Source organism: Equus quagga, chromosome 14 (assembly GCF_021613505.1).
Source record: "Equus quagga isolate Etosha38 chromosome 14, UCLA_HA_Equagga_1.0, whole genome shotgun sequence".
In the NCBI taxonomy this organism is placed as follows: domain Eukaryota; kingdom Metazoa; phylum Chordata; class Mammalia; order Perissodactyla; family Equidae; genus Equus; species Equus quagga.
The window spans coordinates 89840385-89854513 of NC_060280.1; the positions used below are offsets into that span (position 1 = coordinate 89840385).

At 39.3% G+C, this 14129-nt stretch overlaps 1 protein-coding gene and 1 pseudogene across 1 annotated transcript; both read right to left on the bottom strand.

The window, feature by feature from the left end:
• Nucleotides 1-1323: 1323 nt before the first annotated feature.
• On the bottom strand, nucleotides 1324-2222 carry LOC124225652 (zinc finger protein 239-like; annotated as a pseudogene).
• Nucleotides 2117-12939, bottom strand: LOC124252455 (zinc finger protein 426-like). Its single transcript, XM_046685981.1, has 4 exons — nucleotides 12263-12939; nucleotides 4665-4773; nucleotides 3755-3835; nucleotides 2117-2468 (listed from the first exon to the last, which is right to left on the bottom strand). The coding sequence occupies exons 1-4, from the start codon at nucleotides 12272-12274 to the stop codon at nucleotides 2437-2439; spliced, it is 234 nt and encodes a 77-aa protein (XP_046541937.1). The 5' UTR covers nucleotides 12275-12939; the 3' UTR covers nucleotides 2117-2436.
• Nucleotides 12940-14129: the final 1190 nt, after the last annotated feature.

Sequence of the window (14129 nt, forward strand, 5' to 3'; positions counted from 1 at the left end):
CTCAAGAAATTCTCAGGAAGCAGCTGCAGCCTTGATGGCCATCCATGATGTAACCCACAGCTGCTCAAGCATCAGAACTATATGAATTTGTATCACTGATGCTGCAGTGAGGTTGTGCTGGTCTGTGTCTGTGACCAAGGTTCACAATCAGGAACTGTCAGTGATGGCATACACAGCAGAGTATCAGGACTAGCCATATTTGCACGAGTTTCTCCATTTTCACAGCATATGGATGGAATGACAAACACAGAAGCAGGTCCTATCACTAGCAGCAGCTCTTCTTTGAGCTGGAAAGATAACATAATTGTTACGCCACGCTGTGGTGCTAGATACAAAGATGAAAGAACGTTCATTGTTCTCACTCTCTTTGTGCACAACTTAAGGTTAAACACCCTCCACAGGTGCTAAGGTGGTTGTTTTCCCACACAGGTATGAAATCAGGGTGTCTCCCAATAGTAGGTAAAACCTCACTTTTTCTAAACTCTTCCCTTGCTTGACCCTGACCTTTTATCCAAAGGGAGCAGGTGTGAGAAAGGAACAAAAACATTCCCAGATAATTTACAGAGACATATCATATCCCCCACCTTGGGTGGCATGAGGCACTGTAGATGGACTCTGTGAGTAGTGAACTGATTGAAGCAGTCACTACGCTCACCATCTTAGACCAGGACAATACAACAACAGAATCCAGGTAACTCTAAATCTGGCAGTCACACTTTTGGCCAGGCTGCAACATGGAAGATGTAGAAACTCTGCTGGTTTAGCATTGCTATCAGGGGATTGCTATACCATTCCCAAAAGTGATCAGGGCAGAATGGCACATGTTCAAAACACATCTATAGATCCACCCTATAAGCTAGAGCACTACATGTTTCTTACATTTAATGGCTTCAGCATGAATTCTTACATGCTGTATAGTAGCAGATTCTGATTGCTTTGCCACATTGCTTAAGTTCCTGAGGCATCTAATTAGTGTTCTTTCATGTATTCAAAGCAAATATGGACACTTGTAGGCTTTTCCACATTCTCACATTCACAGGGCTTCTCTCCATTGTGAGTTCCTACATGTTTACTAAGGATCGAGGACCAAGTGAAGTCTTTCCCACATTCCTTACACTGATAGGGTTTCTCTCCAGTGTGAATTCTTACACTTGCTTAGTCTTGAGGAAATAGCGAAGGCTTTTCTGCAGTGCTTACATTCACAGGGTTTCTCTCCAGTGTAAGTTCACAAATGGATGCAAAATGTTGAGGCATATAAATATGCTTTTCCACATACCTTAGACTCAAACGGCTTCTCTCCAGTGTGACTTCTCAAATGTGTACTCAGATATGAGGAAGTAGTAAAGAATTTCCCACACTCACTACATTCAAAGGTTTCTCTCCAGCATGAATACTTAGATGTCTCCTTAGGCTTGTCAAAAAAGTATAGGCTTTCCCACACTGCTTACATTTATGGGGTTTCTCTCCAGCGTGAATTCTTGCAAGTGCAGTTAGGTTTGAGGAAACACTGAAGGTTTTCCCACATTTCATACATTCATAGGGTTTCTCTCCAGTGTGAATCCATTTATGTTAAGAGAGAATGCCTAATGAAGGCTTTCCCACAATTGTTGCATTCATAGGGTTTCTCTCCAGTGTGAATTCGTTTATGTTCAGTTAAGTCTGAATATATATTGAAGGCTTTCCCACATTTGTTGCATTCATAGGATTTCTCTCCAGAGTGAATTTGTTTATGTCTAGTTAAGTCTGAACGCCTAATGAAGGCTTTCCAACATTCATTGCATTTATAGAGTTTCTCTCCAGTATGAATTCTTACATGTTAGCTTAAATTTGACTTAAAAGTGAAGGCTTTCCTGCATTTCCTACACTCACAAGGTTTCTCTCCAGTGTGAGAACACAAGTGAATGGTAAAATATGAAGAAGTAGCAAATGCTTTCCCACACATATTACATTCAAAAGGCTTCTCTCCAATATGAGTTTTTATATGTCTAGTAAGGCTTGAGCACGTAGTGTAGGCTTTCCCACATTCCTTACATATGTAATCTTTCTTAGCAGTGTGAGTTTGTACACATAAACCAAGGCTTGTGGAGTATATAAAAGCTGTCTCACACTCCTTCCATACTTAACAGTTTTTCTCTATTGTGACTTCTCATTTGTGCCTGAAAGGAAGACTGATTAACAAAGGCTTTCTGACTGTCACTGCATTCAAAGCCTTTCCCTTGCATGCTAGTTTTCCAGGACACAATATTTGGAGTCAGGCTGACAGTTTTTCCAGACTGATTGAACACAGAAAGTTTCTCTCCAGTAGAGGTTTTCTTGTGCAGAGTAAGGAAGTTTTTTCCATACTGACTACCCACATAAGTGTTCTTTTCATTTTGAGTTCTCCTGGGTGTCTTGAAGCATGAATGTTCACTGACGTGTTTTCCACATTCCTTACAATCACAGAGTTCCCATCCATTGTGGCTTCTTTCCTGTTGATGAACGAGGATTAAAAGACTTCTCAGAATCATTAATTGATCTTATCCATCTAAAAATTAACACATCATTACAATGGTGATTTGATGTTTACCATTTTCATTACATTCATACAACTTACTACTCTGTTGATTTCTTTCAAGTTGAATGATAAACTCCTGCCCAAATGATGTGCGATCAATTCTCATCATAAAAGACTGCTGTACAGTTCCATGGAAAAGTTTTAAAAACCCAATGTTTAGTTACATATGCAGGAATGAGTACTTGTGCAAATTATGAATCAGTAAGTTTCAACTTAGGTATTCCCCAAATTCACCATATTCACAATATCTCGCCAGAGACATTGCTCTCTCAGGAGAATGCCACTTATCTCAAATATCTATCATTTGTGCCGATCTTCTATCGAATGAAATTCCTAGCCTTTCCTGAATGTGGAAAAGAAATATTTCTTTTCAAACTTACCGATCTTACCATTTCTATCCTATTGGATGTTTTTTCCACTAAAATATCCTGTGGAGGAACTGTGGACTCTTTGGTTTTAAGTTGCATTTTCCATTCTAAAGTAAAAGAGGTCAACAAATGCAAAAGTTTGCAAAAAGAAATGGTAGGTTAAAGGAATTAAAAACAAAAAGACTCATTTGTATTATTTACAAATTAACCATGGTGAAAAGAGAAAAACCATGACAGATTGAGTTGTTTGACTAGGTCAACAATTTAACGATGATAAAGATATGGAGGTAAAATTGAGTAGTTGATTAAAAAATGATTCTATGAAAATTAAAAATGTTTGGAAAAGAGACACAATATTATCAGAGAAATCAAGCAAGCAAGCTCTGGACTAAAAGCATACATTAAAAAGATAAACTTAAAAAAAAACAACCAGGGGCCTGTGCAATGGTTAAGTTCACACTCTCTGCTTCAGCAGCTGAGAGTTCTGTGGTGGCATGCCACCTAAAAAATAGAGGAAGACTGGCACAGATGTTAGCTGAGGGCAAATCTTCCTCAAGCAAAAGAGTAAGACTGGCAATGGATATTAGCTCAGGGCCAATCTTCCTCCCCACAAAAAAATCCACCCAAACCAGAATAAGTCATTTGGTGAAATCACAGGAAATTCTGAGTAAACGTACAGAAAGAACTTATGTGAAGCTGAAGATGTCCCAAAGATTCAGAGACCAATGACCTCAGCCATCTGAGAAAAAGAACATCTTACACAGTTTCCTCATTACTATTCCAAACATGGTGAAATATTCATTAACCAGAGAAGTTCTTCACCATGACTCACCTTGGAGGATTCCTTTCTTCACTGTCCTCAACTCTTCTTGTTCCAACCAAGAGATCAGATTGGGTTTGAACAGTTGATACCCTGTCCAGGAGGAAAGATATATTAGTGGACAAGGCTCTTGTAAAACATGATAAACACTTGGAAGTATCAGGTCTTATATTTCTTTTTTTTTTTCTGCTTTATCTCCCCAACCCCACCCCATACACAGTTGCATATCTTAGTTGCAGGTCCTTCTAGTTGTGGGATGTGGGATGCCGCCTCAACGTGGCCTGACGAGTGATGCCATGTCCGTGCCCAGGATCTGAACCCTGGGCCGCCACAGCGGAGCGCGCGAATTTAACCACTTGGCCATGGAGCTGGCCTCCAGGTCTTATATTTCTAATGAATATTGTAAAATTATTTCAAATGAGATAAAAATGCAAAAACCCCCCTTCTGTGTCCCAAATAGACCGTTGATCTCTGGCCCCTGAAACTCCCTTTAGAGGTAGACATATATATGTTTACAAAACACCAAGACTTTCATTGAAAGAGGAAATAAAGTGCAAAAAAGACATTTTCATTCTCATGGAGAAACCATACACCAGTGGCTGTCAAACTCCAGTGTCCATCAGAAAGAATCCTGTCCAGTGTTTCTTAAAACACAGATGACTGAGGCCCCAGTGCCAGAGTTTCATTCACCATGTCAAAGGGGAATCTGAGAATGCACATTTCTAACAGAGCGATGGTGAGGCTGTTAGTCATACAACCACATTTTTATAGCAACTATGCTGAATTAAAACCCAATAGGGCAGAGACTATGTATCTCTTATTTCGCATTGTATTCAGATTTCACATCACCCATCCAGAAACATAGTAAGTACGTAATATTTACCTATATCATAAGAGGCTATAGGAATGATGGCAACTTTACCTACTGTGGTCAGGTTCTTGTAGGTCTCCAGCATCACTTCTCTGTATAGGTTTTTCTGAGCAAGGTCCAGTAAAGTCCACAGCCATGTCTCATCAAAGGTCACAGAACCCTAAACCATCATACATAAGCTGGCTTCAGTAAAGTGACATCTCCACTAATATTCACTGGGGAATGAAGATGGGAGATGTAACTGCAATAGAGAGTTTCAAGGTCTCTCATCATCTCCGCCAGGGTGAAATGGTCCTAGGTACTCTTCTATCTAAATTCGTTCACCATTTATATCCTTCAGTTATACCTGTAATGGAACCTGTAACACTTGAACTTTTCTCACCACAACTAGACTAAAAGCTCATCTTATTTCCCTCTTGCAAGACGCTCCTGAGAAATTGCAGACACTTGTAAATGCTGGTGAATAAATAAATTCTTTGGAGAAATGCACACTCTTATCTTCCTTACTATCTGTCACTGCACTAACTAATATAAAAATTATGCAGCCACTCTCATCAGAGTCTATATTGGTGCTAATAATGGAAATACTCAGATTATTGACGGTAATCTATCACCAATAGGAAGCACCATTTTGTGAGGAAATTCAACAGGAATTCCATCCTTGAGTAGCTACGTTTCTTTAAGAAGCTCTGGAGACAGGTCAATCTAGAAGGAAACACGTCTGTTTGGTGGATGGAGCATGTCATTTTGTAGAATACACTTCTCTCGCTGTTTGCAGATGACAAGATTTTATATATAGAAAGCCCTAAAGAATCCATCAGAAAACTAATAGTTTAGTAGTAGTAATCAACTACAGCAAAATTGCAGCATACAAAATCAACTTACAAAATCACTTGCATTTCTCTACTTTTATAATGAACAACAGAAAGAGAACTCAAGAATACAATCCCATTTACAATCACAACAAAAAGAATATATTATCTAGGGAACAAATTTAACCAAAGAGGTGAAAGACCTATATACTGAAAACTATAAGACATTATTGAAAGAAACTGAAGATATAAAGAAATGCAAAGACATTCTACACTCACGGATTGGAAGGATAAACATAGTTAAAAAGTCCATATTACCTAAAGCAATCTACAGATTCAATGCAATCCCAACCAGAATCCCAATGACATTCTTCATGGAAATAGAATAAAGAATCCTAAAATGTACATGGAACAACAAAAGATCTTGAATAGCCAAAGCACTCCTGAGAAAAAGAACAAAGTTGGAGGCATCACAATATCTGAATTCAAAATATATCACAAAGCTATAGTAACCCAAACATCACGGTACTGGTATAAAAACAGACACAGAGATCAATGGAACAGAATTAAAAGCCACACATCCAGGAGCTGGCCCAGTGGCGCAGCGGCTAAGTTCGTATGTTCCGCTTCGGTCCAGATCCTGGGTGGGGATCCGGGGTGCGGACATGGCACTGCTTGGCAAGCCATGCTGTGGTAGGCATCCCACATACAAAGTAGAGGAAGATGGGCACGGATGTTAGCTCAGGGACAGTCTTCCTCAGCAAAAAGAGGAGGATTGGCAGCAGATGTTAGCCTTGGGCTAATCTTCCTCAAAAAAGAACAAAAACAAAAACAAAAAACCACACATCTATGGACAGCTAATCTTCGACGAAGGAGCCAAGAACATACAACGGAGAAAGGAAAGTCTCTTCAATAAATGGTTTTGCAAAAACCAGACAGCCACACGAAAAAGAATGAAAGGAGAGCATTATCTTTCGCCAGACACAAAAAATTAACTCAAAATGGATCAAAGACTTGAAGGTAAGACGTGAAACCATAAAACTCTTGGAAGAAAATAAAGACAGTATACTATTTGACATTGGTCTTAGAAGCATCTTTTTGAATACTATGTCTATTTGGGCAAGGGAAACAAAAGAAAAAAATAAACAAATGGGACTACATCAGACTAAAGAGCTTCTGCAAGGCAAAAGGAAATGAGGAAGAAAATGAAAAGACAATGCACCAACTGGTAAAAAATATTTGCAAATTATATATCCAACAAGGGGTTAATCTCTAAAATATATAGAGCTCATACAACTCAATAACAAAAAAACCATCTGATCAAAAAATGGGCAGAGGAGATGAACAGACATTTTTCCAAAGAAGATATCCAGATGGCCAACAGACACATGAAAGGATGTTCATCGCTAATCATTAGGGAAATGCAAATCAAAATGACAATGAGAAGTCACGTTACTCCTATTAGAAGGGCTATAACTACCAAGACAAAAAACAACAAATGTTGGAGACGATGTGGAGAAAAGGGAACCCTCACACACTGCTGGTACAAATGCAAACTGGTGCAGCCACTATGCAAAACAGTATGGAGATTTCTCAAAAAATTAAAAATACAAATAGCATAAGATCCAGTGATCCCACTTCTGGGTATTTATCCAGACAACTTAAAATGAACAATTTAAAGGACAATGGAGAACCTTAACACTACTCTTCAAGTGTATATAGATTATAGGTAAATAATTGTTCACAAGACAATGTACATCTCATTTTTCAGAAATGTATTTAATTACCTTAAGAATGTAAGGGTGGGAGGAACACTGTCATCTTTCGAGCACTCATCCACCAGCCTCGGCTTCTCTGCACACCACTCAGTTGATTCCCACGGCCTCCTTATATGGATACTTAGCACTCTAGCTCTTGCACATGTAGTGTCACCCCAACTCACTCCACATGTATCCACCAGTCATGGCTTGTCTGCATTCCAGAAGGTTCCTTCCTGCTTGCCCTCTGACTGTTGACTAGTTCTGGCCCTGGCAACCTAACAAACTTCTTCACCATCCAATGGACTGCCATGACACCTTCTCCAACAAGATCTGAAGTCAAGTCTTGGGGAGAGGGCTGCCCTAAAACTTTGGTCTGCCTTAGGTACTCTCCATCAACTCTAGGATATCTGTTATAATTCTCTTTATATTACACTTCTCCTGTTTAAATCAAAGTATGATTTCTGTCTCTTGATTTCATGCAGACTTACACAGACTTGAGAAGGACAGTGATCCCTGGAGACAAACGAGTAAAGAGAAGATTTTGGGATAGGATTGGTCAAGCCTTTGAACTTCAGCAAAGAGCTGAGTTCCTTGCCCATGGGAAAGGCATTCACAGAGTTACAACAGTCAAGCTATTACCTATGGCTGATTGTGATACAGTGCCAACTGAAGCACGTGCCTTGGGAGAACCAGTGAATGCTACGATTAACAATTATAGCAATAATGATGATTATAATGGTTGTGACGAGGGCTGGGTTCTTTTCACTGTAGTTGCCTAGAAAATGGCAAGCTCAGATCTGCGATCTTGGCACTCAAGTCAAAGTCTGTGACCAGAGAGATTCCATGACAGCTCTTAAAAACTCACTTCTTGTGGTCACAGGGGGAAGATACTGCTGAAAACCAAACACAAAATTGTTCAACCACAGTTAAATTCAGTCTCATGAAGTTGTTAATGTGAAATTGAGGGCACTAATCAGGGAATAAGGAGAGGGAACTTGAAATGGGGACATCTAGTTGGACCCAGATGAAACTCAAAATCTTGAACACCCAAGACACTCTGACTCTCCTTTACCATGAAGCAGGTAGCTTGCCCTTTGCTTTCTAATGAGCCTAGCCTTCCTCTGCTTGACAACTCTGTCATAATCTCACTTGGAGTAGATGCCTTATAAGCAATGCTCACTCTCAAGACCCACCACAAACATCTGCTATTGCCTCTAGACTCACAACGAATACAAAATCCAAGGGAACAGGTATAAAATGTAAAATTAGGCAGGCAAAAATAGCTTACACACAAAATAGAAGAAACCAGGCAACATGAAAGCTTCTAAGGGCTCCTAAGAGATCAAGCTCGGGCAACTACAGTGAATACAAGCTGTATGGCAGCTTGCAAAGGTTCTTCCAACATCAACTGCAGTTGCACTACCTCCAGTCCATGTGTATACCTTTCTGTGGCAGTCCTTACACTCAGGTGACTGAGACAAGAGTCTAGTTTACAGATGACTCTGCATAGTAAGCTAGTACCACCTGGAGGAGTAGAGTTGAAGCTCTATATCCTTAGTCATATGTCTTCTAGTAAATCAACAGATGAATAACTTCATCTAGTAATTAAAATTCCCTCAATTTTACCTTCTATAAAACTCTCAAGTCATTTCATTTATTTTTTTTCCCATAATAATCATCCAGTTGTAGGTTGCCACTATTATGTTTTAAAACTTAGTCAACATCATCTTCTATGCTGACTCCACACCTTCACATTCACATTTCTTTAAGACCATTCTCAAACTAGGAGTTTGTGAATTCTATTCAAGTTGTAAGTAGATTCAAATTACTCTCTTTCTTAAAATATTTCATAAGTTTCCCATGGCCTTAGAGTACAGTTCAAAGTATGTAATTCCCTTGGTCCCATCCCCGCTCTCCAATTTACCTCCCATTATTCTCTGGTTCTGCTCTGATTCAGCCAACTCTCTTTCCTCAGCTTAGGAAACACACTAAAGCTCTCAACTGCTCTTGTATTTTGCTCATGAAGTTCTCTTCGTCTGCAACGTTTTCATTCACTCTATACCTCCCCATTCTTGCTCAAAGACCTGACTAGCTAAATCATATCCATCCTTTCATTCTCAACTGAAATATCAACCCTTTCCAATAGATCTTCTCCCTTCATATTAAGCCATTATTCTGTCCAGATAACAACCCCTCCCAATATATCTTCTCCCCACATATTAAGTCACTATATGTCCAGTATTCACCTAAAATCTGTCTTCCTAAATAGACTGTAAGCCTCATGGTGGCAGTACTATCTCTGTTTTGATGGCCATTGTTCCCCTGTCCTTGGCACACCGCATAGCTCATTAGAGTATGACAATGATCATCTGTGGATTGTCAGAGGAATGCCATTCACCACGAAAATGTTACAGTGGAGGATACGCACAAATTGAAATCACAAAAAATAGAACTACAACACAAAAATTAAACAGGAAGCATACAAAATGTCTGTGAACAACACAATATAAGCCTAAACACTGTACTTCTGAAATGTATTTGAGTATTCTTACTCAGGAAGAAAGTGGACCAGCATTCATTTTGAAAACAAGTGTCTTGCAGTTAAAACTCAGATATGTTCCTTGTGTTTTTCCAGAATGATTTTTCAACATGTTTTGAAGTTGATTCAGAAACTACCAAATGGCACAAGATTTTTACAGAAGGGATTTATATATCCAGAAAAATTAAATATGTACCTGTCCTTTGACCAACCTTAAAATCCTGCCCTGGAAATGCACTTCTAAAAACGTGAAACAACCTATACAGAAGATCACTGCTGGTTACTCAGAGACGCTTGAACAATTGATAGAAAGGTTGCGGGGGAACCAGATACTATGAGTGTCAAAATACCACCCCACATATGACTTTCTTATTCAAAAGGAAAAGTCTACCTGTAAAATAGACGTCTCTGGTGATCACTACCTTCATCAATCAACTATGGCATCATTAATTGAAGGACAATGTAAGTCTATGTCTTCCCAATGAAATGCAACTTGAGGTATACAACATCACCTAAAAAGTATTTTGTAAATGATCTTTTGAAGCCTCTAGACCAGAACAAAGCTGGAGGCATCATGCTGCCTGATTTAAACCATATTACAAAGCTACAGTAGTCAAAACAGGATGGTACTGGTACAAAAACAGATGAACAGATCAATGGAATGTAACAGAGAGCCCAGAAATAAACCCACACATATATGGTCAATTAATTTACGACAAAGGAGCCAAGAATGTACAATGGGGAAAGGACAGTCTCTTCCATAAATAGTGTTGGTAAAACTGGACAACTACATGCAAAAGAATAAAACTGGACCACTATCTTACACCATAAATAAATGGATTAAAAACTTGAATGCAAGACCTGAAACCACAAAACTCCTAGAAGAAAACAAAGGTAGTAAGCTCTTTGACTTTGGCCTTGGAGATGATTTTTTGGAAGTGGGACTACATCAAAGTAAAAAACTTCTGCACCAGAAAGGAAACTATGAACAAAATGAAAAGGCAACTTACAGAATGGGAGAAAATTTCTGAAAATCATATATCTGCTAAGAGGTTAATATCCAAAATATATAAAGAGTTCATACAACTCAATAGCAACAAAATAAACAATCTGATTAAAAAACGGGCAGAGGATCTGCATAAGCATTTGTCCAAAGAAGACATACAGATGGCCAACAGGTACATGAAAAGGTGCTCAACACTACTCATCATAAGAAAAATGCAAATCAAAACGACAATGAATATCAACTCACATCTGATGGATGAATGGATAAAGAAAATGTGGTATATATACACAATGATATATTAGTCAGCCATGAAAAAGAAGGAAATCTTGCCATTTGCAATAACATGGATGGACCTTGAGGGCATTATGCTATGTGAAATAAGTCAGAGAAAGAGAAATACCATATGATTTCACTTATACATGGAACTCAAAAGACTGAAACTCTTGGATAGAGTAAACAGTTGAGTGAATGTCAGAAACGGGGTGGGGGGGGTGGGAGAAATGAGTAAAAGTGGTCAAAAGGTACCAACTCCCAGTTATAACATAAATAAGTCCTGGGTACATGTAATGTACAGCAGTGACTATAGTTAATAACACTGTATTGTATATTTGAAAGCTGCTAAGAAAGTAGATCTTAGAAGTTCCCACAAGGGAAAAAAATTGTATGTGTAGTGATCATTTCAGAAAATATACAAATATTGACTCATCATGCTGTATACCTGAAACTAATGTAATGTTGTATGTCAATTATATCTGAAGAAAAAGAAATATAAAAATGTGTGACTATATAAAAGAATGTATTACTCTTCGAAAAGTCAATATAATGGAGAAACAACAGCCAATGCTCTAGGTTAAAAGACTAAAATACATAAAAATTTGCCATATATAAACCCTGACTGCATCCTAGATCCAAACACACCCAAAGGCATATTTGGAACAATGTGGAGAATTTTACTTTTCACACAGAGTAGGTAGTAACTGACATTATTTTGTATATTTTTTGGAAAATAATGGTATCGTGGTTTTCTAAACACAATGTGTTTATCTTTAGGAGATGCATCACCAAGTATTTAAAGGTCAAGTATCACGTCTGCAACTTACTTTCAACTTACTTTCTCAAATAATTCACGAAAAAATGGATATTAGTCTAGAGAGAGGAAACATGCAAAATGCTAAAAATGGGTGAACCTACTTCAAAGGACAGTCACTGTACTGGATGTTCACACTTTATTTACGTTTAAGGTTTTTCAAACAGAAAATGTGGGAAAAACTATACTTAGTCCAAACAGCCTGTTTACCGGAAGTTCAATTATTCCAGAACTAGGAGGAAAAAAAGCCTACATCCGTTTTTCTGAGGCCCATGTTTTGAAGTTTTGTGTACTTGATCTGAGTATTTGTCTTTATTTTTGATACATTATGTTCAGGTAGAAATATGATGTACTTTTTTAGATGTCTATGGTGTGCATATTTCTGTATAGAAATGTTAGCATATTTAGACCGTAAATCTGTCTACTAAAGAGAAACAATACTCACCTCTCTCTTCATCTGATTTCCTACGGGCCGGAGTCAACCCATCGGAAAGGCGGAAATCCTCTTCCTCACGGAGAAAAGTCACAAGGCTGCTGTGGAGCCTTGGAGGGAGGAGCACAGCGGATGACGCGACCCCACAGAAGCGCCCTCACCCCACTGCAGATCCGGCTCCTCGTGGAGAACGACGGAAGCGAGCGGCGCGCACCAGGCCCCTCTGAGCAGGCCCCGGGCGGCTGGCCAAACCCGTCCCGTGACTCCCTCTTCCGCCCGCTCCCCCTCCTTCACGCCGGCCTCGCCTAAGCCGATCCGGGCCAGACGACGACCAACAAAAACCGATTTAAGACGCACCGCGAGCGCAGCGGCAAAGACTGTGCCTAATTGTGACGTCACTTCCGCTTCTTGCCGGGGGGCGGGGCTCAGGCGATGGAGCGCTGGACCACGTGGGACCACTTCAGAGAAATTCTGATTTCCTCCAGCGTGAGCGCGCATGGGCTTCGGACTAGCTGGGCGCCAGGCCTGGGGCCCGAATCAGGCCCAGGACCGTGGTTGAATCTCGAACCAGCCCTGTGGGTGGAGCTACGACGGAGGGCGCGGCCGATCCCTGAGGGCGGGGCTGGAGGTGGGATGAGACCCAGCGCGCGTTTGGACGCTGCATAGTCAAGCCTGAAGGGCGAGGCTGAGGGTGGAGACCCAGCCACCAGCGAGCACATCAAAAGGTTTTCTCCCTCTTCTCCCCTCGTTCCTAGAGCCCTTAGAGTGAGTGATTCTCCCGTATTGATAATCCTGCCAGTCCAGGAAGTGATCTGTCTCCTCTAATCAATCCTGTCTTTAGGCTTTTATTTGAAATACACACAATGGTAAACTCCGAACTCTAAAACGGATTCCTCTGGGTTTTCACTGTAATGACATTTTCTGCAAATCTTTTATTTTTTTCCTCTTCTAGTATGTATTTCTTTTTTTAAATTTTTATTTCTTTTTGAAATAGCACTGATCCTGGGCATTCTTAACTTATTCAGGAATAGAGCTAAAGTTTCTCTGGTAATCATGTTTCCCGTGGTAGTGTATATCATTCATTTTTATTGCTGAATATTCCATTGTATGGATATACTGTTATTTATACATTCTATATACAAATTCCTATTCGCATATATGAATTGCAAATATTTTCCCCCATTCCATGGGTTGTCTTTTACTTTCTTGATGTGTCCTTTGGAGTACAAAAGTATTTAAGTTGATTGACCTTTGACATACAAAAGGCCTTAATTTTGGTAAAGTCCAATTTATCTATTTTTTTCTTTGGTTGCAATTGCTTTTGGTATCACATCTAAGAAACTATTGCCAAATCCAATTTCATGAAGTTTTCCCCCTATGTTTTTCTTCTAGGAATTTTGTAGTTTTAGCTCTTATGGTTGGTCTTTTATCCATTAATTTTTGTATGTGGTGTAAGGTAAGAGACGGAAAGCAGTAACATTCCACTGTGCTTCATCACAGATGATGGTTAGCAGTGATCACAGTTGGCATAGTCCAGGAACTGTCATTGCTGTTTACTCAGCTAATCCCAAGGCATGGAAATAGTTGTTTATTTTCAGTTTTTAGAACAGGCAAAATTAAATTATTATGCGGAGAAGCAGTACATTATTATGTTTATATAATAAGTTTTAAGTGTTGAAGGCCCAGTTTCAACATACATTGGGCCATATTAGTTATTTTAACTAAGCGTCCATGAAATCACATTTTATCAAGAAAATTAAAAAATGCCAGAGTTATCTTAAATTTATTTTTCATGGTGTCAGGGCATCTATGCCTAAGATGGGGTGTTTTAGAACAGTGGGTACAATGACTATGGGAAATTTAGGCAAGCCTACAGTTG

Bases quoted from the DNA above. Each gene is read 5' to 3' on its own strand.
- LOC124252455 (XM_046685981.1), bottom strand. The intron at 3,836-4,664 runs GTAAAGTTGCCA...CCTCCTGGACAG, and splicing joins CAAGAACCTGACCACAGTAG to GGTATCAACTGTTCAAACCC. The intron at 2,469-3,754 runs GTGAGTCATGGT...GTTCATCAACAG, and splicing joins GAAGAAAGGAATCCTCCAAG to GAAAGAAGCCACAATGGATG.